The following is a 23,986-nucleotide window of genomic DNA, read 5'->3' on the forward strand; positions in this document are numbered from 1 at the left end:
GAACACAGGATTTTGATGTCATTCTTGGTCTTGTGAAGTTTTGACCAGCCGGCTAAACCCACTTTTCAAAGACTTCACATCCATCCACACACATCAGACACAAAAGAAGACAAGGCTCCTGTGCTTTGAAGAGCTGGCTAGAAGAGGGATACCTGCTCCCCCCCAGCACCTGCTGGGACCCACCCCCTCTACACAACCATGAAAGGTGCAGGCCCCTCTTTTTCACTTAATTGCCTCAGTCACTCTTTCAACATGTGTTCAAGTAGTGTAAGGCTAATCACCATGCCACAAGATCCAATCCTTGGTGCCAATGATTCTAGTACAGCTAAAGAGTGTGTGGGATAGCCCTTTGCATTCCCCTGTGCAAGAGTGTCTGTGAGAGATATACACAGTGTGTGAAAGAAAGATGTGTAGCATGTATGCATGTGTGAGAGAGATGTGGGTGTAGTGTTCATGCAAGTGTGTGAGGGAGTGTGGAGTAACTCCATCCACTGCCAGCTTTGACCTCACCCACTTTAGTTTTGTTCCCACACGGACAAATTCAGGAAGTTAAGTCAATCAGTGGCTGTTAGCTACAGGGAACCTCCAGCTTCAGGTGCCAGTTGCCGAGGGACAAGCAAACGGAAGGGGAAGGTTGTCACCTCCGTACCTTGCTGGCTTCCTGGAGGCATCAGCTTGTCCATTGTCTGATCCTAGACACTGGATTAGATGGAACTTTATTCTGATCCAGCAAGGTTCATCTTATCATCCTATATACTATTAGTGAACTGATTCTCTCTGTGCTAATCTTTATGCAGGCCAAACAGCACCACACACACACACATACACACACACGTAATAGCCAGCTTGGGGAAACACCAAGATTTGCAGAAGAAGCAGGGGGAACCCTAAAGGGAAGGGAAGGACCCCAAAACTACCCAATGAGGACTGAGAATGCTCAGTGGCTACAGAATGCTGAGTATTTATTGGGGAGAATAGAGTCAGAATAATAATAATAATAATAATAATAATAATAATAATAATAATAATAATATAATAAACAACACGATTACAGCAATCAGAAGCAGAAGAGATTGACTTCACATTCTAGCCAATGTGGGTTCATATTTGAATTACAAATGTGGGAAATGCAAAATTTGCTTTGAGCTGCAATGTGAGCAAATGATCTTATATAAAGCCACCTCCGCCCGTCTTACTGCTCCTTCCCCACCCTCAGGCTGGCCTTCCTTGGTGCTGTGAACTGCTGGCTCTTACCTGGTTGATGCAACTGGACTCATTAAGGTTGTCTGCGATCTGGTTGTATTCTTCCTCCCAGCTTGGGAATTTTGGAGGCAAAAGGATCTCCACCGAATCAAGGCGGTCTAGACTCCTGTGGAATGAGGACAGGGAGTCTGAGATGATGATCACATGAACAACAGGAGAGACAAAATCAGTTGTGGGTCTCGGTGACAATCGGGTATTGCCAGAGCTCCCTGCACACTGCAGATTTGACAGAGTTACCAACTAATGCATCTCAAGCCTTGCCTAACACAAATCATCCTCTGCTCTACTTAACACTAGGCTGTTTTAGAAAACATGGAAGCAAAAACAAATAGAGCATTTAAAGATTAATCAATACACTTCAGCCATGTGACATTAGGAAGGCACCCTCCCAAATCAGCCATCTAGGGCCTTCCGGCATGACCATTTTTGGTGCTATAAATACACATTTGTTGCAGACAGTCTGCAGGCAGATAGTCCCCCTCTTTTTTGCTTGGTTATTGTAGTGTCCAAGCACTCAGAGTGCAATATTTTGTACCTAGGGAAAATGCTATACTTTCCCAGGACAAAAATTTTTTCCCCTTCCAGTAGCACCTTAAAGACCAACTGAGTTAGTTCTTGGTATGAGCTTTCGTGTGCATGCACACTTCTTCAGATACCTGAAGATACCTGCATGCACACGAAAGCTCATACCAAGAACTAACTTAGTTGGTCTTTAAGGTGCTACTGGAGGGAAAATTTTTTTTTGTTTTGACTATGGCAGACCAACACGGCTACCTATCTGTAACTTTCCCAGGACAGTAAATCACTATGTAGAATACAGTTGTGCAGGTCTATTAGAGGTTGTAATTAGTAATCAGCTCCTCCTCTTTCAAAATATGGATGTTGTTGGTTAATAGTTTTGCTTTGTTTATCATTTCCCCTCAGATTTGCTCTTTTTTCATTGTCCTGCCCTTGTGCAAGAACAAGCATGTTGTCAGATTTTTAAAGGGGAACAAACAGCAGCATGGCCAATTTGCTAGAAGCAAGGCTATCTCTTCCAGGGCGTACCAACAACATATTGTGCTAGGTCCCTGGAAAAGCCCCTGATATTGGGAAAGATTGAGGGCACAAGGAGAAGGGGATGACAGAGGACAAGATGGTTGGACAGTGTTCTTGAAGCTACCAGCATGAGTCTGACCAAACTGCAGGAAGCAGTGGAAGACAGGAGTGCCTGGCATGCTCTGGTCCATGGGGTCGCAAAGAGTTGGACACGACTAAATGACTAAACAACAACAACAAAAGGTAAAGGGACCCCTGACCATTAGGTCCAGTCATGACCGACTCTGGGGTTGCGGCACTCACCTCGCTTTATTGGCTGAGGGAGCCGGCATACAGCTTCTGGGTCCTGTGGCCAGCATGACTAAGCTGCTTCTGGCGAACCAGAGCAGCGCACAGAAACACCGGTTACCTTCCTGCCAGAGCGGTACCTATTTATCTACTTGCACTTCGATGTGCTTTCGAACTGCTAGGCTGGCAGGACCAGGGACCGAGCAACGGGAGCTCACCCCGTCGCGGGGATTTGAACTGCCGACCTTCTGATTGGCAAGTTCTAGACTCTGTGGTTTAACCCACAGCGCCACCTGCATATTGTGCGTATTGTGCTACTGTCACCTAAAATCTTGGTTATGGAAATAAATCACACAATGGATAAAATGTACTTATGGAACCAGTGGGGGGATTTTCTTCCGAAGCAAACAGCAGTGTCAAAGGGGCAATTTTGATTAGGACTGCAGCATGAGAGACAATGGTTAATCTCCCCCTTCTCATCTGCTGCAACGCCAGTGGCTGCTACTGGTATTTTTTTTTTAAGGAGGCTGGTGCATTAAGGCAAATGGGGGCACTATCCCAGTCTTCACCTTCCTGCCTTCTTTCTTACAGCCAGTCAGAAGGTGGTGCTGCCTGCCATTGGCTCTGGCTCCAGTACCCATCAGTACCCATGGCCACCAGTCGTTGCTAAATACACATTTAACACTGCATCTTGTTTGGCCCTCAGTTGTCACAAGGAAAGGCTTACAAGAACAGACACACAAACTAGGCAGAAGAAGCAGCACAAAATGGCCACTGGGTGACAGCCACGCTCCACATACAGCCAGAGCACATCACATAATAGCTTGTACTTGTCATGCTGAAGAATGAAGCTGCAGGGGAGCTCTTGCTCTCTCAAACTCATTTTGCTAAGCACATCTCCAAGACTCCAACAGGCTGCATTTAAAACAAAACTCATTGTCGTTGCTAGAAAACTGATAGGTGAGCAAATAATGGCAGGGCCGTAGCTTGGTGGTGCAGTGCATGCTCTGATTGCAGACAGTCTCAGCTTCTGTCCTGAGTCTTTCCATGCAGGTGTGGGAAAGACTCCTGTCTGAAATTCTGGAGAGTGCTGCTAGTCACTGCCCATCGTTCCCCAACCTAGTTCCCTCCTAATATTTTGGATTATAGCAGGGCCAAGAGTCAGAGATGACAGGAGTTCAGAACACTCCAAAGGCATTAGGCTGGGGAAGGGGATACTGGGGATATCTAGACCAATGGCCCATCTCTTTGCAAGGCCGATTTATGAGAATTGTTTACTAATAAGTGTGCTTAGGACTGAAGTGTTTACATTATTATTGTCATTATTATTAGTGTGATCCTAAACGCATGTGGTACTGTGGTCAAAAACCACTGAGCCTCTTGGGTTTGCCGATCAGAAGGTTGGCGGTTTGAATCTGCGCGACGGAGTGAGCTCCCGTTGCTTTGTCCTAGCTTCTGTCAACCTAGCAGTTTGAAAGCATACCAGTGCAAGTAAATAGTTACCACTGTGGCGGGAAGGTAAACAACATTTCTGTTTTTTTTTTTTTAAATGAATATTTATTGAATTTTCCAATTTTATATAAACACATTATGTATGCTCTGGCTTACATCATGGTGTTCTGTTGCGCCAGAAGCGGTTTAGTCATGCTGGCCACATGACCTGGAAAGCTGTCTGTGGACAAACGCCGGCTCCCTTGGCCTGAAAGCGAGATAAGGGCCGCAACCCCATAGTTGACTTTGACTGGACTTAACCGTCCAGGGGTCCTTTACCTTTACCTATTATTATTAGTGTGAGGTGGCACTGTGGGTTAAACCACAGAGCCTAGGACTTGCCGATCAGAAGGTCGGCGGTTTGAATCCCCGCGACGGGGTGAGCTCCCATTGCTCTGTCCCAGCTCCTGCCAACCTAGCAGTTTGAAAGCACGTCAAAGTGCAAGTAGATAAATAGGTACCGCTCCGGCGGGAAGGTAAACGGTGTTTCCGTGCACTGCTCTGGTTCACCAGAAGTGGCTTAGTCATGCTAGCTACATGACCCGGAAGCTATACACCGGCTCCCTTGGCCAATAAAGCGAGATGAGCGCCGCAACCCCAGAGTCGGTCACGACTGGACCTAATGGTCAGGGGTCCCTTTACCCTTTACCTTTAAACATGTTTATTCAGAAGTATTTTATTTATTTAATATTGGCCTATTGGCCCAATCCTCTAGGTGATACACGACACAAATCAAGCAATCCAATAAACTATTAAATTCGAATAAATAACATCAGCACGCGCGCGCGCGCACACACACACACAGAATAATCCCATGGGACAAAAATAGAATGCTATGGTCAAAGTAGAGACTAAACTAATAATATGAGATTTAAGGGATTAAAAAAAATTACAGTGTTTAAGAAGCCAGGGTGTTCATAAAGGTTTTTGCTTATGCCTAGGTACTTGTGCATTGGATTGCAACTGTAAACACATTGTATGTGACTTCTGTCATTGGCAGATCTAACTCAGTCAATCCACCATGGTTCTTTTCAAGGAAGCTTTTTGACTCCTTAGGCTTTTGGAACCAAAAGAAAAAAAAAGATTGCATGGCCAAAATTATTGGCTTTTTTGTAAACTGCAGGACTCTTATGTGCACACAGACCTCCATACAAGCAGGTGTTGCCCTATCAGTTTAGAATTGATACCTTTATACCTACAGTACCATTAGTCAAAGTGAGCTGGAAAAGTTTTAGGAAAGGGCAACCAAAAGAAACAAGGGGATGGAGTGACTACCCTATGAGCATCTGGGATGTTTTAGATTGGAGAAGAGGCAAGGGCTCATCTAGACTTCCCTTGGTGCTATGATTTCCAGGCACGGGTCTGAGTGGTTCTTCTTTAGTCCCCGCCACTTTCCCTTGGAAAACCCACTGTTTTCCGCTGAATCTGAACAAACATGAATCCGCTGAAAACCCACCTGCCGTTCATTCCGATTCAGCAGTAAACTGTGGCTTTTCCCGGGGAAAGTGGAGGGACAAAATAAAAACAACTCAAACTTGTGCCTGGTAATCATGGCACAAACAGAATCTGGATGAGGTGACATGATAGAAGCAGGGCCGTCTTAAGCATATCCGGCGCTGTGGTGCAAAGATCCCTCCGGCGCTCCACCCCCATTTCCCAGAGTTGTCGACCTTTTCCCAAGCCTCTGCGGCAATCGCCCTCCTCCCGTGGAGCCTTGGGAAGGAAGCTGCACGTCCATCAGCCATATGGTTGACAGGGCGCAGCTGGCAGGTGTGCAGGAGGGAAAGGGGAGGCCGCCGGCAAAGCCGCGCAACTCCCCCACTCACTGGGCCGCCCCTGAGAGGCCAGCGCCCTGGCGCAATGTACCAGTAAACCCAATGGGAAAGATGACTCTGGATAGAAGTTTATCAAATAATACACGGCATGGCAAAGTGGGTGGAGAAAAGTTTTTCTTCTTTCCTAACATGGGAACATATGGACATCTGAATGCTGGAAGATTCAGGACAGATAAAATAAAGTACTTCTCCATGCAGCACATAGTGATGCTATGGAACTCATTCCCCCAAGATGTAGTGATGGCCACTGAGGATTAGACAAATTAATGGAGGAGAAGACTATCAATGGCTACTAACCACAATGGTTATATTCTATCTCCTCTGTCAAAGGAAGCATGCCTCTGAATACCAACTGCTAGGAATCAGAAGTGGGGAGAGTGCTGTTGTGTTCAGGTCCTGCTTTCAGGCTTCCCAGAGGCATCTGGCTGGCCACTGTGACAGCAGGATGCTGGTCTAGTCGGTCCTTTTCCCCTGACCCAGCAGCTTCTTTTTATGTTCTTATGCCCTCAAAGTTGCATCTATCCAAGCCCGTCAGTCTGTGTACATAGAACCTTAAGTACTTCTCTCAATTTAGTTAATGTATTTGTAATTTTATAAACACCCATTCTCACAACATCCTGGGCAAACATGGTTCTAAATCCTCTTTGTGCTGGTATCTTGGCAGCTTGAACTGGGCTTCACAAAACCAGTACTGTACTTAAAACAGAGAAGCAACATTTATTTCTCAGTGGCCAGCAGATGGCACTAGGTCTTGCATTTTTACAAACTAGCAAGACAGGTGACTTCCTTTATTGGCCATTTACTAAAGCTATCAACAATTCTGCTGGAGACTTGGCTACTACATTTCGCATATGCGAGTTCTTTTTGAACTGAGATCCCCTCTGCCCCCTCAGGGGTGAATGAGTAGGGTACAGACAGGAGAAGGGTGGGAAGGAAAGTGTAGGACCTTAGATCTGCCCACGGACTGTCTCAACAGAGTGGTGCATGCTCTGGTTATCTCCCACTTGGACTACTGCAATGCGCTCTATGTGGGGCTACCTTTGAAGGTTACCCAGAAACTACAACTAATCCAGAATGAAGCAGCTAGGCTGGTGACTGGGAGTGGCCACCGAGACCATATAACACTGGTCCTGAGAGACCTACATTGGCTCCCAGTACGTTTCTGAGCACAATTCAAAGTGTTGGTGTTGACATTTAAAGCCCTAAATGGCCTCAGCCCAGTATACCTGGAGGAGCGTCTCCACCACCATCGTTCAACCTGGAAACTGAGGTCCAGTGCCGAGGGCCTTCTGGCGGTTCTCTCACTGCGAAAAGCAAAGCTGCAGGGAACCAGGCAGAGGGACTTCTCAGTAGTGGCACCTGCACTGTGGAACGCCCTCCTACCAGATGTCAAGGAAATAAACAACTATCTGACTTTTAGAAGAGATCTGAAGGCAGCCCTGTTCAGGGAAGTTTTTAATGTGTGACATTTTAATGTATTTTTAATCTTTGTTGGAAGCCGCCCAGAGTGGCTGGGGAAGCCCAGCCAGATGGGCGGGGTGCAAATAATGTATTATTATTATTATTATTATTATTATTATTATTATTCTCTTCTATTAATCTACATGGAGAATAAAGTGCAGTCGAAGTCACTTTCCAGTCCAACCCTCAATGGGCAGGAAACTGTCAAGGGCCACTTTGCACAAAGGAGATGTTCACAAGGATGCAGGTGAAATAAAATATTGGAAATAGGAGGGGGAATAAAGGTGTCTTAAATAGTTTTTATACTAGTCCCCATGCTGACTGCAGGGCATGGAAACTTGTAGAATTCTATATATACTGGTTGTTGGAAACCAAAGGAAGGGAGAGCGCTCTTGTGCCTGGGTCCTGTTTGCCACCTTTCCATGGGTACCTGGCCTGATCTAGCAGGTTCTTTTTATGTTTTTATGATGTCATTTTACACATTACAACTGTGCTGGGAATCACCAGCCACTTGGAGGCTATTTCCAGGACCTCCCATGCGGTGAATATAACTTATAGACTGGGTCTCAGTTTGTTTATTTTTGTCTGAGGTCTTGCATTCCCTCTGTCCTAGCAGCATAGCTGTCAACGTTTCCTTTTTTAAAGGGAAATTCCCTTATTCCGAATAGGATTCCTCGCAAGAAAAGGGAAAAGTTGACAGCTATGCCTAGCAGGGAGTAAGCACACCTCAACATCTTGTTCTAATAATTTTGTGGAAGTTCCACCTCAACATCTTTTGCACCCTCATCCTTCTAACCATGACCAGGAAAATCAGCTGTGAAATGGTGCTCATCTCAGCCCTAGCTTAAGTGTACAAATGCACTTTAATCAAAGGTTCTGCGGGACCCACTATCAGGTACTAAATACGTGAATGGAACAATATATAATGTGAAAAGCTTGGTCCTTAGGGTTGTGAACAAATGAGTCACAGTTCTAGGTCGGCTTCAGAATACTATTCATGTGACAATGCCATTCTATCACCCACCGGTTTCAAATGGTCATATGGTCTCCATCTTCCCTACAGCCCTTTAAGCATCCCTGAGAAGGAAGGAGATGGATATAGCTCATACTATATTTCATTGATTTGAATTGAATTGTGATAAACCTTTTTATATATATAAAAAACCAAAAACGAATCAAACTCATTACATATGTTAACTGACTCACCAATGCCAGGATTTCTGTACTATCAACAACTGTTTTTGTGAATGAACACCATTAATGATGCCATTATCACCCTCTCTGTCCCTTCTGCATTTCTTTTCCCTCTGAGCCCACTGTTTAATCTCAGCTTTGCCCTCCACCATGTGCCTGTAACCCAGTAATAACCCACCATGCGTCTGACAATTGGGTGCACTCTTCCCACCTTAGATCAAATCTATGCTGTCAGGTGCCATAAGAAAGCGGCAGAGAAAGTGCGGGATAGTACGCACCCTGGAAATGGTCTCTTTCAGCTTCTGCCTTCTGGAAGAAGGTATAGGGTTATAAAGGCCAGGACTAGCCGCCTGAGAAACAGTTTCTACGCAAATGCAATTCTGGTTCTAAATGCAGCATAAGGGATCTCTATAGTATAGTGTATTTTAAAATGGGGTTTCAGAGTTTTTAGGGATTTTTGAATGTTTTATGTAGTTTTTCATTTTCATTGTTCTGCATGGGACAATGACAATAAAGATATCGTAATTGACAAACTGAACAGGAATGCCACAATAGATGTCAGTCTTTGAGGCACCTGAGCCATTACCACCATGCCAAAGATGCAGGTATTCACCGAGTACCAGGTAGCACTGAAATAAGAAGGCAGTACCTGTGGGTGGTGCTCTGCTCGCTCAGTGACTGTTGAGTGGCCTTGAGGTAACTCTGCCTCCGTGCTGCAGTTTTGGGAGATGGCTTGGGGCTGGTTTCCGAGTCTTCGCTGTCATCGTCCCCCATGGCTTTGATATAACTCCCACTCCGCATGCGCCGGCATGGGATTTCATTGTCCTTGTCCCTAGTCAAGGTATTATTCCAGTCTCCCTGAGGCACCTGCAAAAGCAACAGAACACAGAGATAGCATTTGGTAAGGAAAGGAAAAAAGCAGGTGATGGAGGGACCATTTGGAGATCTACAAAAGAGCAGGACATCAACTCATCCAGTCCAGCCTCCTGTACCTATTTAACAGTGACAGGTTCCTGGCGAGGCAGACTGATGCAGGTAGGGAAGCCTTCGTAAACAACATGCATGTTACTACTAATGCTTAATGGAGTAAGCACAAAGCAATTCCTTCTTGGTCAGCTTAGGCTGTGACTTTTAGTCACCTCTTAGCCTATATTATCTGTCTTAACCTTTATAATGCCAGCTGTTAGTTAGTTAATCCTTAGCCTTGGCACGAAGTACTTGAAGCGAAGCATTTAGTGTTTTTCTTTTTACTGATCCTAAAGTCTCTGGTCCATGATGAAATGACAGAGCTGTCTTTCCTAGCACATGGTCATGGGGGAGAAAATAAGTTTTATTTTCCCATCATGTGCTAGCTAGCAAATGTCATCCTTGCTATATGTAGTTGGGGAACTCCCTGCTGACCTGACCAAAGGCTGATATGAGACAAAAGCAAAGAGAAGGACAATGCATTGTTTGAGGGGTTGCAGTTTTCCGTTCATTTACCTGGGAACAAATAATATTGAACTTAGCAGGACTTATGTCTGAGTAGACATGTAAAGCATTGTGCTGTAAGTGTCCAAATGAATTTTCCTTTTCTAATGTTGTTCCAGTGCATAATAATGACCTTGTCCCCCACCCTTTTAAACAGATTAAGAAGAGTTGTGCTGGATTGGACTAAGCATCCATCTCATGTAGTATGTTAGAAATGCAGAAAGCTGCCCTGCCAGCTTTTTATGGCTGCATTCACATCCATCCAACATTTCCCTAAACTGTTAATTTCCACATTATATTTGAACTTTCATATGACATAAAATGGACTTCGAGAAAATTAATGGAAATTAGTACATGTTTAGTGCTCATTTCAGATTATTATTATTATTATTATTATTATTATTATTATTATTATTATTCCAGCACAATTCCATTTGCAGCTCCTTTAACCTGGAAAATCACTGGAGTAAAGTGATGGAATTTGGGGCAGTATACCCACATACAGTTCTTTCATGTTGTTGTCATTTGTTAATGATGGGGGAACAGAAATACACAGGTGCAGAAAGAGTAGGGGAGCAATGACATTACCCAATGGTGTGAATGAAATTTAGCATGACATGCCACAGTTCCGTAACACAACTGGTACTGCAGTATGAAAGGAACTTTAGAAAATGGAACAGAAGCACTAGCTTTATAATCAGAAAAAAACTAACATAATATCCCCCACATTTCAATGCACACTCTTTGTCCAACTAGCCCAGTTCACAGGAGTGGCTGGTGTGGTGAACCTGCACAATTCTAACCTCACTGCCTCCATACCATACCCTACCCCTACCCTGTTCCAGTAAGTGGCACAGCTGCAACACTGCCCTCAAATTAAAAGGATGTCCACTATAAATCAGGACACACACATAAAACATTGACATTTATTTTTAAAAAGTTCAAAGAAACATAAATAGGATTCTTTAAAATCTATTGCAAGGCACATGCCCATCCTAATCACAGATGAAGGTCGTATTCTTATATGATACAGATGGAGAACACGTGGTCCTACAGAGGTTGTTTGATGACAACTATCCTTCCTCACCATGTTGGCTAAGACTGATGGCAGCTGGCGCTTAACAGCACCCAAAGGGCCCCAGGCTCCTCATTCTTGACATATGAGATCTGTGCAGTCTCAGCACACAGAAAATATCACAAGGTTGCCTATTTGCATTCATTTCTTGTGCATCCTCCAGGGCCACCAACCACCTGCCTCTACAGAGGATGGGAAAGTGGCAGCAAAAGAAGTCCAGGATGGGCTTGTGGATGTTGCATTCTTCTGCCTGTTCTTGTAGGAAGCAAAAAGGCTCCAGTGACAGATCGCCCTAATAAGACTCCTGTATCTTGTTCTCCTCAAACTACCGCTGGGGTGATTGGCTTTGACCTTTCCTAATGAAGGAGACACAAGCCTTCTGAAAGCACTTTACCACTAGCTGCCTTGGAGTCACGTCTGACTGGAGATTAGACCATTTGGGGGGGGGGCGGAGATTTCCGACCTGCCTTTGCTTCAACTTGTTAATTTCACACCGGGAGGGGGAAAAAAGAAGAAGAACTGCCTGCCTGGAGATGAAAAGCAGCTCTCCCAAGCGGCAGTACGCACCGCTGCATGACCAATCTAAGGCTGGGGGAGGGAAAGCGCCGTCAGGTGTAATCAGGAAACATCCGAGACCAGAGAGAAGCAGGCAGAAGGAAACCGAGGAATCTCTTTTGCCAGCTGCTCGCAGTCGAGTTGGAAGCTGCTTCTCACATTACACGTTTAGGTGAACACTTCCCAAATCTGAAATAAATAAGCGTAAAGTGTGAAGGAGAGAGCCCCATGTTTAGGAAACACGTGCATTTCTTTCCAGAGGGGTAGCCGTCTTAGGCTGTGTGCACATTACCGGATGAAAACGCAGCAAGGTTGTGTTTTTTCTCTCCATTAGAATCAAAGCTGGTTCGAGGGGAAAATGCATCAAAATCTGGCAATTCATAGGAAACAACAGGATGAATACATGACGGATTGTGGTTAACATTGTGTGGATGCTGTTTTTCAAAGTAGTGGCAGGACTGCACTGGATGCAGAGTAAGCAGGATGCTCCATTGTCAAACAGCTCTCAACATCTTTCTTTCTTTCTTTCTTTCTTTCTTTCTTTCTTTCTTTCTTTCTTTCTTTCCCTTTTTCTTCCTCACTTTTTCATGTCTAATTTTACCCTGTGCACTATAGATAGATATAGTATCTATAGTACGGTAGATATATTTCAGTAAAGGTAAAGGGACCCCTGACCATTAGGTCCAGTTGTGGCCGACTCTGGGGTTGCGGCGCTCATCTCGCTTTACTGGCCGAGGGAGCCGGCGTACAGCTTCCGGGTCATGTGGCCAAAATGACTAAGCCGCTTCTGGCGAACCAGAGCAGCGCACGGAAACGCCATTTACCTTCCCGCCGGAGCGGTACCTATTTATCTACTTGCACTTTGACGTGCTTTTGAACTGCTAGGTTGGCAGGAGCAGGGACCGAGCAACGGGAGCTCACCCCGTCGCGGGGATTCGAACCGCCGACCTTCTGATCGGCAAGTCCTAGGCTCTGTGGTTTAACCCACAGCACCACCTGGGTCCCTCTATTTCAGTATATATCAATAAATAATAAAAAGGAAAGGAGAGCAGAGCTCTTGAACTGGGGCACTGATCTTTCCCACTATGGTGAGATGTATTTCTGCTTCAGTCTTAGTAATTCTTTCTAAACTTGCACCTGTAGATATAAATTAGCATGTGCTAATCTCTCCCCCCCCCCAGTGATGCATTTCCTCTTTGTTGGTGATGTGTGTATAACCATCATAAGTGCTCTTCCATTCTTCCAAACCATGTTTCTGAAGGGCTTTCCTGAACTGAATGTGTGACTTTGCTTTCTAGGAATGCATGTAACATATATGTATGTACATATATTTAAGTGTGTGTGCACGTGTGCATAGACTTTGCAGACTCTCTGAAAGAGCAAAATTAAATCATAAGCTTTGTCATTGCTATCTGGAGGAGAAAAATTCAACAGCCATTCCTTTCTCACAGTACTCTCTGATGTTCTCTACCAATTAGGCACAGTTCCTGATGGATGAAGAGGGAAGAAACTGAGCTGGAAAAGGACCAAATATATTTTGAGTGTGCAGCAGCAAGGAAGTGAGTGAAAAATGGAGAGATGGGAGACCAGCATGGGCATATCAAGGTCAGAAAGCTCTTCTACTAGAAACTAGATCAACTCCATGCATATGGAAGGGAGCAAATGGTGCGGTTTGCTGAAGACTGTGACACAGAGAGCCAGTGGGATCTCCCAGGAGCACAGTTTGGGTTTCTATTCTCAGCAAGGGAAGTGCGTTTCATTTAGTGGGACTGGTGCACAGAACACTGACCTCAGTTTTGATTTTCATCATCTGGCGTTCTGCACACTGAAGAGAGCCACACTGCTAGAGATACCTTAATGTTATGCAGCCTTGTATTTAAGGACAAGCCTTGCAGTCATAGGTGAGAAGGGACTGAAAGCAGGCAGGTAAATGTCAGAATTTCATGCTGGTGAGTGTACAGGCTGGCAGAGAAGGACTCTGATCCTCCTTTATGCCTGGTATAGAAACCAAGCAGGCTACCAGAGAGGGAAAGCCCCTCCCATATGAAATTGCTATCTTCAGCAGGTGGCACAAAGGGAATGAACACTCAGGGATTGGGGAGCCATACTTGGAAATCATTTACATGAAGCACATACCCAGTGGGCTCTGCCAGTTTGGTTCTGCATTGACTTAAATTGTATTTTTTAAAAATACCCCCCCCAAAAGAAATTCAAAAAGAGAAAAGGAAAGGCCAGTCCCCCACATCCATCTAAAAAAGGCAGTGGGCTGTTGGAGGAAGGACCAATCTCTCCATCCCTCCTTTTCCAGCTGCCAGCAGGATAGTATTTTATTTATCTGCACATTTTGCTGACTAGTGCCTTTCAGGGTTTCAGAGCAATTTCAGACGGTTGCTGTTTTGGGGTGGGGTTCAATCACATGCTGGCAAATGCAAGTTGTGCAATCAACGTTGATTTAGATATTGAGCAACAAAGCCACCCACAATCCCCAAATCAGATTTTATTTTATTTTTTGCAATAAGGAAAGTGATGGGAAAATGCACTGCAAAGTGTGGGATAACATTTGTTTGATGCAACATCATCTCCCAGCAATCAAATCATAATGAATGTTCAGTCAATACCCAATGCCATCTGATCTCCCTGCAAATAAATCAGGACAAACGCTCCATAAGGAGGTTGTCTGGAAACAACCTTATTTACAAGGCTGCCTTGAAACCAGCTGTAACATGGACAAAGGAGAGGGAAGAGGATTCTGTTGCTGAGGATATGCACCTCTGTTGTAATTTTTTAATTTATTTTTACACTTTTGACAACTTCTCTTTTCATGGTGCAAAGAATAGTTCCAATGATCTTAAATGCACTCAGGCTTCACATCAGAGCATATATTCTGGAGCTTCTCAAAAACATCTCTGCTCACTTCTCTTAATTCACACACTCTGCCCTGCTAGCATTCACACAGAAATGCAGAAACCTATAGGCAGAGACAGACTCTTTGAAATGCGCCACAGAATGATTAGATGCAATCAGCAAACAGGGCTCCTGCCTCTTTAATATTACACCGAAGAGAGATTTCCCCAGCTATAGCTTCTTTCACTCTGGTAGCACAATGCTATAAAAAGCTGCCTCTGATGAAATTCCTTCTTCGAAACAACTGCAAAAACTCGACCCTCTCTTGCAGCTGCTCACCCTACTGCAAAGGCTCGAGTCATTCTGCCCATGGTACTGGCTTAGCTATCATGATGTAGTTGGCTATGATAATTGAAAACCGGGCTACCACTCCATGCTGGAAGTGCTGTTAGGGTCATTCATAAATGCTCTCAAATCTTGCCATTCTATTGTCAAGAATGGGGTAGACAACTCTCTCCCGCCCCGCGTTGAGGACCACATTCTACCTGCAGTAGTCTTTTGGGTCACATACTGATTGTGGGCAAAACTGAAGCCCGCAATCACTGGGCCAGAACCATAAGTGCATGGAGTTACCATTTTCTCACTTTCCCTGCTAATCTCAATTCCGTCTCTCTTTCTGGTACCTAGCAGCAGTCAGTGGAGTGATGGTGCTTGCATGACCTCCCACCACCTGGCATTACTGTGGCTTACTGGGAGGGAGAATGGCAATATGGCAGTGGGGTCAGCGTGGTGCAAACACATTGGCATGTTTCCACTGCACTGACCTCACCACCAACTTGCCCTTTCCCCTCTTCCTCCTGGTAAGATGCAGTGATGCTGGTGACAGGAGGTCAAGTGAGTACTGCTGTCTCACTGCCTGCTAGTGCTGCCATCCACTTTTCCTTATCTCTTCTGTCTTTTTGATACCTTCTTCTACCCTCCCCCATTTCCCCATGGGCTGCCAGTGGAGGAATAGGTCACCCTTGCCACAAGTGTGTAGCAATTGCTTGCAGAGGGCTTTTGACAGTGGGCCACAGGTTGCACATCCTTGGCCTAGATTAACAATGCAAATGATGGAAGGGAATTCCATTGAGTTTCAAGGTGGGCATAATCTAGATTTATGAATAGTTTTATGAATAAGGGCCATGTTCCTTAAAGAGCCAGCCCATTCTCTTTCACATAAACCAGAATTTTTTAAGCTTGAAAATAAAGGCTTTTTTCAGTTTATAAACAACAGCCACCTAGCTAATCCCTTTGAGATTTTCAGTTTGTGACTAATTTTCAGATTTCTATTCATCTCTCCCTGGAAAACATCTATATTAAAAAACAACAACCCTGCCTTGATTGTTTACCTGGAATATGAATGATGGTGTGTGACATCATACAATGGCTCTTTCAGCTGAACAGAATTTGCATATAAAATAGGCATGCATTCATTTTAGCCTGATCGATTAATACTTTTTCTTGATTCATCATTCATCAAACTCCTATGAAACCTTTTGCTTACAGTCAAAGAAAGCTTCATTGGGAAAGTGAGTCCACGGAAATTGGGAACCTGCCCCAACAAGTGCAGTCCCAATCCAGGAATATGATTAGTAGAGTTGCTAGTTGCTAGCTGGGCATGCGCCAGAACTCTCAAGGAGAGGGAGGTTCATTGGGGAAACAGTGAGAAGACTCAAGGAAGAACACAAGGCACAGAAATGGCAACACAAAAGGCAAGGCAGCAAGAACTGCAGAGTTCACCCAGTACATTTTGTTCCACTACATGGCTCTATCATGCTGCTGGGAAGTAGACAAGTGGGGGGATGGCTTGAATGCAAGTGGAGAAGAACTCCAGGTGAATCAACCAAAAAACCCAAAATACATCCAAAAATGAAGTACTTTGCTGCCTCCATTGTATCCTCACTATGCCACCCAGGGGAGCTTTTCTGGGTAGTACAGGGCCTTTTATACTTTGGCCCAAAAGAGGTGGAGGAACTGACAGTGACCCACTGTGACTTGCTTATGAAGCCATTCAGTTGAACTTTATGAGAAGTTATGAACTTTACTGCAGATATTTTGTTCCAATTTAGTTTTGTGGCTACATCCGAGGAGAAGGAAAGAAATGTTGTTGACATGCCCAAGTTTTTGAACCTAAGCATGCCAACCGAGTTTTCTACTGTATACTTTGCCCCCCCCCATTCCAAAACCTTTCTTGGTGCACTAAGGATGCTATGCCTTCAGCGCATGCCTAACTGACCAATCATCTCTGTGGAAGCTCGGCACCAAGAGGATTATTAGGCTCAGGAAATGTATGCTTCTCGAAAAGTTATTAATTACCTATTATTTCTATCCTAGGATAATGAGTGGGTTGGAGAAAAGGGGGGGGGGAGAGAAGAGGAAGCTTCGAGCACTGCAGCGAATCTCCCATTGCCACAAATGTGCCAGGAGCATCCCCTGATCACCCAAAGAAACAGAGCGTAAACAGAAAGAGAGAAGCAGCTGAGTGGAAAATCCACCTTCCAATCTGAGGGCTTTTGCAGCAGAGAGACTCTCTGGAGTCAGCTAGTGAAGAAAATTTAAGGATAGGATTCTCTGTATATTATACAAAGAACATGTATCTGGATTCCCACAGATACATGTTATGGAGAATATAAGTTGAGTGTTTAATTTGCATAACAACCAGCCATTATGCACATTCACCAGACCTCATGGAGAATGTGTATATAATCTATCCATGAAGAGGAAATTGTGCACATTCTCCGGATTCTTGGAAATTATGCAGAGTTCCCAATAAGCTTTGGTGGATGTGAACATCTCAGTTGAATTTTGTACATTATCAGGCTAATATGCATAATCTCCAACAGATCTTGGGGGGGATGAGCATATGTCAAAGCTATGGTTTTCCCAGTAGTGATGTATGGAAGTGGGAGCTGGACTATACAGAAGGCTGATCGCCGAAAAATTGGTGCTTTTGAATTATGGTGCTGGAGGAGACTCTTGAGAGTCCCATGGACTGCAAGAAGATCAAACCTATCCATTCTGAAGGAAATCAGCCCTGAGTGCTGACTGGAAGGACAGATCCTGAAGCTGAGGCTCCAATACTTTGGCCACCTCATGAGAAGAGAAGACTCCCTGGAAAAGACCCTGATGTTGTGAAAGATGGAGGGCACAAGGAGAAGGGGACGACAGTAGACAGAGGACGAGATGGTTGGGCAGTGTTCTCAAAGCTACCAACATGAGTTTGACCAAACTGCGGGAGGCAGTGGAAGACAGAAGTGCCTGGCGTGCTCTGGTCCATGGGGTCACGAAGAGTTGGACATGACTAAATGACTAAACAACAACAACAACTGCACTCGATACATTCTCCTGGCAATATGGACATCCTCAATTTAGTATGCATAATCTCCAAGAAACACATTTCCCCCCTATCTCTTGTTCAGAAGTATGCACTCTGTGAGGTCAGAAGGAAAGGAAATTCAAAAAAGTATAGAAGGTAATAATTATGTTTTGAACAATGGTCATTCACAAAATGACAACACAGGCATTTGGTCATTAGCACATTTAGTGCTATAACCTTCTCCAATCTATGTACCTGAAATATGCTTCATGCATCTGATGTAGTGGACTGTGGTCCAAAGGAAGCTTATGCCATAATAAATTTGTTAGTCTTAAAGGTGCCACAAACCTCTTAGTTGTAATTTGACAGTGACAGTGAGAGTGAGCAGACAAACTGTCTCAGTTAAAAAAGAAAGCCAGCAATAACCCAGATTGCTTCAGGTTCTAAATTCAGTGAAGGATTGGTTTCCCCCCTCAATGATATTGCCATGTAGCTGCATTGGTTGAGTATATGAATCAGTATGTTGATCTATGTCAATCACTATGTTGATGAGGTGATCCCTGGTCGGTTGGTATCACACAACAGAGAAGTCTTTCACAGATAAAACAATGGGAGCTGAAGCAGCCACAGATCGAGATTGCAAATTGGCATAAAAATATTAAACTGCTACTTGTCCGTCTCAGGCTTTATTCTGGATTGACAGGACAGAGGGCATCTCAGATGATTGGTTTGGTTTTTTTGGTTTTTTTTTTGCTGTATGAAACCCATGACATTTGATTCTGGGATGTTCTGTCCCTTAAACATCAAGCCTCTTATTTCATAGGCTCCCAATACACCAGGACCCAACATACATATATTCCTTCAGATGAAGATCAGCATCAAGATGAAAAGGGGAGGGAATCTTGCTAAAGGCAAGGCTGAATAGCTAACAGCACTGGTAATGCAAAATGTCAAAACCTGGGACCTGGAGCTGTGATGTTGCGTCTCTGGAATACCAGTGCCTCATAGTTAATTGGAATGCCCACTAGAGTTTTTATGATACTGACTAAGGACGATTCTTTAAAATGGGAACTGTCTCTTGAAACAAGACAATATTAAAAGCTAGTTTGGGCCTTGGGTCACTTTCAGGTAGTGCTCAGAGCCACAGCCTGCCCAATGTCCCGCAACTTGCCCAATGCCCCGCTACCTCGTCCCCTAGCTGTGCCCTAGGCTTCTAATTGGGTCAATGCCAGTAGCAGCAACTCCTTGCATGCTGAGTAAAGGAGCAAATGTCTGTACTTAGTTTGAGAAAAGCTAAACTATGGAACTCCTTGGTGCAAGGAAAACACTGGGTCAAGAATTTAGCAGTTTCCAAAGAAGAAATAGGTATCAGTAGAAAGTGATGTCAGCAATTGCCAACTGATTATGCCAAACTCTGCCTCCATCTGCTTCCATTTTGATACTGGCTCTGTCCCTGCACCACCATTCTGTGACTGGTGAGCTTCAGTAATTTTAAGCCATCCTAAGTGGGCCCTAGTTTAAAAAGTCAGAACCACTGCTGTAGTCTAAAGACATATCCACAGTCCACACTATAGACTTCAACCTGGCTGATCTGTCATCCCCTCTTTCCAGGAAGAATTAGAAGCTGTAGTTTTATAAGGCCCTCAGGATGTTGTTGGACTTCAACTCTCATCAGCCCCAGACATCATGGCCAATGGTCAGGGATGATGGGAGTTGTAGTCCAGCAACCTGCACGCCACTAGTTCTTTACCCCTGATGGGAAGGGTCTAGGTTCTCCAACAGAATTCTGAAAACCTCAGATAAGGTCTCACGCAACTTAGGTTCTTGGACTTTCCCTGTCCAGAAAGGTTCCGTTTCATTGCATAAGCTCACGTTTCTGTCCCATAAGGCAACAACTGGGACTTCATTCAAAAAAAGAATGCCTAAGGATTCTGAAATACACTAATGTGCACTTCTGAGAGCATGAGAAAATTATCTCTCTTACCAGTATGTGAATGCAAATAGGTTAAAGCATATTCACTCTATACAGGAGTATTAATCTCTCATAAGTAGCTGTGATTGATGTACCCTTAGGTCTATACTTGAATCTTGCATGCATTCGAGGACATTGATATGAGAATGTATAGTGACTGCAGAACAACTGCGGTCCTTATATGCGAGGTTATATGAAAAGAGTGAAATGAACTTTCCAGAGAAAGTATGTGGCCAGACAGTGACAGATTAAGAAGCACAGAGGAAGGAATTTACCAAGTCATTTCCTGAGGCTCTTTGGGTGGAATCCAGTTGGTGCTTTTGCAACTGCAGAAGGGTTTTTTTCAGGAGGGTTGTCCATTAATGGAACATGCAATGCAACCCCTCCTCCCTCCTACAGTCCCCAGCACCCACAAAAATCCATTTCAGAGAGTTGGCGGACTCTCCAGAACAGGACGGAAGACAGTGCTGGGTGTGTGTATGCTTTCTATAGTTGTAAGAAGGATTTAGCAAAAAATCCCCTCCTTTCCCCTCCATTAGCGGACACCTCCACTGGATCAATAGAAACACAGGTCACTGGTCAATCTAGTCTAGCTCAGCACTGAATGCACTTAATGGCAGTTGCTATCCAGTTTCTCTCCTTACCCTGCCAGGATATTCTGGGAATGGAATCTGAGACCTTTTGCATGCAAAGTATGTACTTTAACACTGAGCTAAGGCCTTCTCCCAGCTGTGAGCACAAGAGCTTCAAGTGGAATCCAATTGGATCCCATCTTCTGCCTTGAAACATGCAGCCTCACATCTACCACCATTTGCTCATAAAAGCCCAGGCAATTGTATACATTGTCCGTCACACATATGATCACATACAGAAGCCCAAAAAGTTCTGCTCCATGTATTCTTCCCTGTCCTGCAAAGTAGTATTTTGCACGACAGAGAATCCTCTACTCACCATGGCGGTCAGGCTACTGTTGGTTTACATTTACCTCAAGCTGGGGAGATGCTTAATGCTGCCCTGCTTTATGATGAAAGAACAGCAGTGCATTCTCAGCTGCAAGGAATTTGAAAGAAACCTGGTGCTGGGAGCAAAATGAACATGCTTTTCACATTGGGGAACCCTAAATAATTAAACCACAGCAGCAGGGGCCCTAATTGGGCTGGGTCCCTGCTCTGTGGTGTGCTTAGCAATATGGTTAATGAAGCCCTGTTGTTAAGCAAGGAAATGGCTGCCTCCATGAAAGAAGTGAAGGCAAGGGAAGGAATGAAAAGAATCTGACAGGCAGCTCTCTGGCTGGCCCGTTTCACAAGATGGCTCCGCAGAGCATTATAACAGTGGCCTGGCCAAAATCAAGAGTTGAAACAAGAGACAAGATGGCAGCCATGGAGAATGTAAGCGATCTGTTGTTACCATGCAGGTGCATTGCCGAGGGGCCATCTTTATTGCTAATGCCTTGACCCCTGATGTTACTTTCCAGCCAATTCTGGATGATGCCCAGTTTCTGTTTCATTCTTTTTTTAAAAAAGGCCACAAATCAGCCATTTGGAAGGCATAGCAAATGGAACACGTGCTGATACTGCCATCCTCAAAGGAATGAGGGAGCCGAGGGAAGGGGCGTGGCCTGAGTGAAAGGGGGTATGCCTGCATGAGAGAGGCATGGCCTCCATAAAGGTCATGTTCTGATTTGCCTCACTGGGATGTTGGAGGGTGTGGTCTCTCAGCAGCTGACAGGTGTTTTTACTTGTAGATGTTGGAGAGGAAAGATTCTGCTCCAACCTTCCTCAGTCCAGTGTCCTCCAGATGGTTTGGACTACAGTTCCCTTGCTGATGGGGGCTGCTGGGAGTTCTGGTCCAAAACATCTGGAAGACACAATGCTGTTTCTACTCCTTATGTGACCAATGCAGCATCCATGCAGAAGCCTACCCTACAGTCTAAATGTGATCATTTCTTTTTCAGATTGGCAGCCTGACCATGGAAGAGAGTCATAAGGAAAAGGGACTCATCTCGCCCAGTTATAAGCCTTCTAAGGGGATCATGCCAGGCTGAAAGAGGCTGCCTGGATCACCTTGTGGGAATCTCCCTGCAGATTCAGTTACCGGGCAGAAGAGACAGGCGGTCTAACACCTCCCTCCTCCTGCCCATGGTACCTGTACGGTTAGAGGCTCCGAATGAGATAAAACAGTGTTTTGATAACATCTCACTTCTGTTTAATATGAAGCCTTGGAGAGTTCATAAATAAAACAAGTGCTGGCTGGGAGTTCTCATTGGCTCGAGAGCTCACAGCTTTTTGTCAGTCTCTGTCACTGCTATCTTGTCCCCAGAGGACGCAGAGAGATGTGGACACTTGCTAATCAACCGGCACGTCTGCATCACCAGAACCCCACAGTGAAAACCCGTTGTCCGCTCCTTGCAATTCTTGTATGAAATATTTTGTGCTTGTTTGACAAAGTAATAGCACCTGACACCTCTGGTTGCAATAAAGCTTCTGGGCTTTTGACTTATTTCCCACATCCCTCACTAACCTAGCACACAAAATGCTTGTGAGCTGGGTCTGTGTGTCACTTTCTTTCAACCATAATAAAGAGCTGCTGGATAGACAGGCTGTTGTTATGCAGCCTGGGACGGTCCACCAGTCTATAGGCTCCCTGCAAAAGCCACCAGTGGTGGCTGGTGCCCATTGGAACTGATGCAGTGTAAGGCAGGAGGCCAACACTAGGTGGAGCCAGAGCCAGAAACAAGCACAACCACAGCCATCGAAAGGCCTGCTTAGGCTGCCATGAGAGAGTCTGGAAGGCATCACTGTAGGTACTTGTTGATACTAAAGTGGTTTGAAACTCAAGAATTATTTTATTAAAACCGTTTAAATAGTTTTTATTGGCAGTGTTTTAAACAGTATTTTACTTGGTGCTCGGGGGGATTGGTAGGGTGGAAGGCAGGGAGCCCAACAGTAGGTGGCGCCAGAGCCAATGAGAGACAGAGCTAATTCATTCTAGTCCTTGCTCCCATCTTCCTCCTTGCTGAGACTAAGGATGGGGAAGCTAGCTGGCAGCCAGTGCCTGGATCAGAGGCACATAAGAAGGCAGGCAAGTGCCCCATTTGCTCTAATAATAGACCAGCCTCCCCCAGTATTTTGGAAATTGCCCTTGATGATTGAATGAAGGGCTGTTTAAAAGTTGAATAAATGCTTCACTTAAACCTCTTCTCTGTACTTAGGAACAACAGACCAGTGGGCCATCTAGTCCAGTAGCCGATCTTCAGCATTCTCTCCCAGTCCCACTTGGAGATGCCAGGGATGGATCCTGGGAATTTCTGCATGCAAAGTGAATGCTCTACCACTGAGCCATAACCCTTCCTTGAATAATGAAGAGGTGTGCAGCCAAAGGACACTCAGTCTTTCCTCTTCCTGAGGAGTGTTGGTCCCTTTCTCCTCCCTGCCCATGTGCTGCCACTTTCTCCCAGTCCAGCTCACACCCAGTGGCAGTTTCTGCACAGCTTTTTGAAACCTAGCACTTCAAGCTAAGCCTAGAAATCGTCGAATGAAGATTTCATAAATCCTCAGTTCTCTTTTTCTATATTGAATCGAAGCAAATCCCACATTTCCCACAGAGACCATTGTTCCACGATTATTTTCCCAGCTGCAAATAAACTTAAAACACACACACACACACACACAGCTTCCACTTTGAAAGTTTCTATTCTATATGACTGCATGGGGAAAGGTAGAAGAAGCTTATCCACTCAAGGCAAATAGGGGGCAAGTATAGATTTGGATATTTTTATCTTGAATTTTTCATACCGCTGCAATAAGCTTGCAAGACCTGGTTCATAGTTTTGAACCTATTACGTTTGCAAAACTTTAAACCCCATTGGCCTCTGGAATGGGGAGGCCGAGCTCTAAGCCTTGATCTCAGCAATGCTCCTCATCATATCCATTTCTAGTTTTAATCAGTAACCCTGAAATGCACAACTGTGGCACTGTGCTCCTGTCTAGTGGTTTCCAGCTGACTGCTCAGGGCACAGAAGTCTCTTGTGAGGCAAGGTTAGGTCATTTCAGTCACTGCACTGTTTCCCCAGCTTCTAGAGTGGTGTGTGCGGCACTGGAAACAAATTTAAAAGCAACGTAAAATGTAAGAACAGACACAAA

At 44.8% G+C, this 23,986-nt stretch overlaps 1 protein-coding gene across 4 annotated transcripts in view; it reads right to left on the bottom strand.

Annotated features, from left to right (window-relative positions):
- Nucleotides 1–23,986, bottom strand: part of DLGAP4 (DLG associated protein 4) — a 332,681-nt gene that overhangs the window by 80,333 nt on the left and 228,362 nt on the right. For all 4 annotated transcript variants that reach the window (XM_053393983.1, XM_053393984.1, XM_053393981.1 and 1 more), the window contains 2 exons: nt 9,220–9,437; nt 1,255–1,369 (listed from right to left, as the gene is read on the bottom strand). In XM_053393983.1, the coding sequence (XP_053249958.1) occupies nt 1,255–1,369; nt 9,220–9,437 (333 nt within the window). The remainder of the gene's footprint in view (nt 1–1,254; nt 1,370–9,219; nt 9,438–23,986) is intronic.

Source organism: Podarcis raffonei, chromosome 6, assembly GCF_027172205.1.
Source record: "Podarcis raffonei isolate rPodRaf1 chromosome 6, rPodRaf1.pri, whole genome shotgun sequence".
NCBI classification, from domain to species: Eukaryota; Metazoa; Chordata; class Lepidosauria; order Squamata; family Lacertidae; genus Podarcis; species Podarcis raffonei.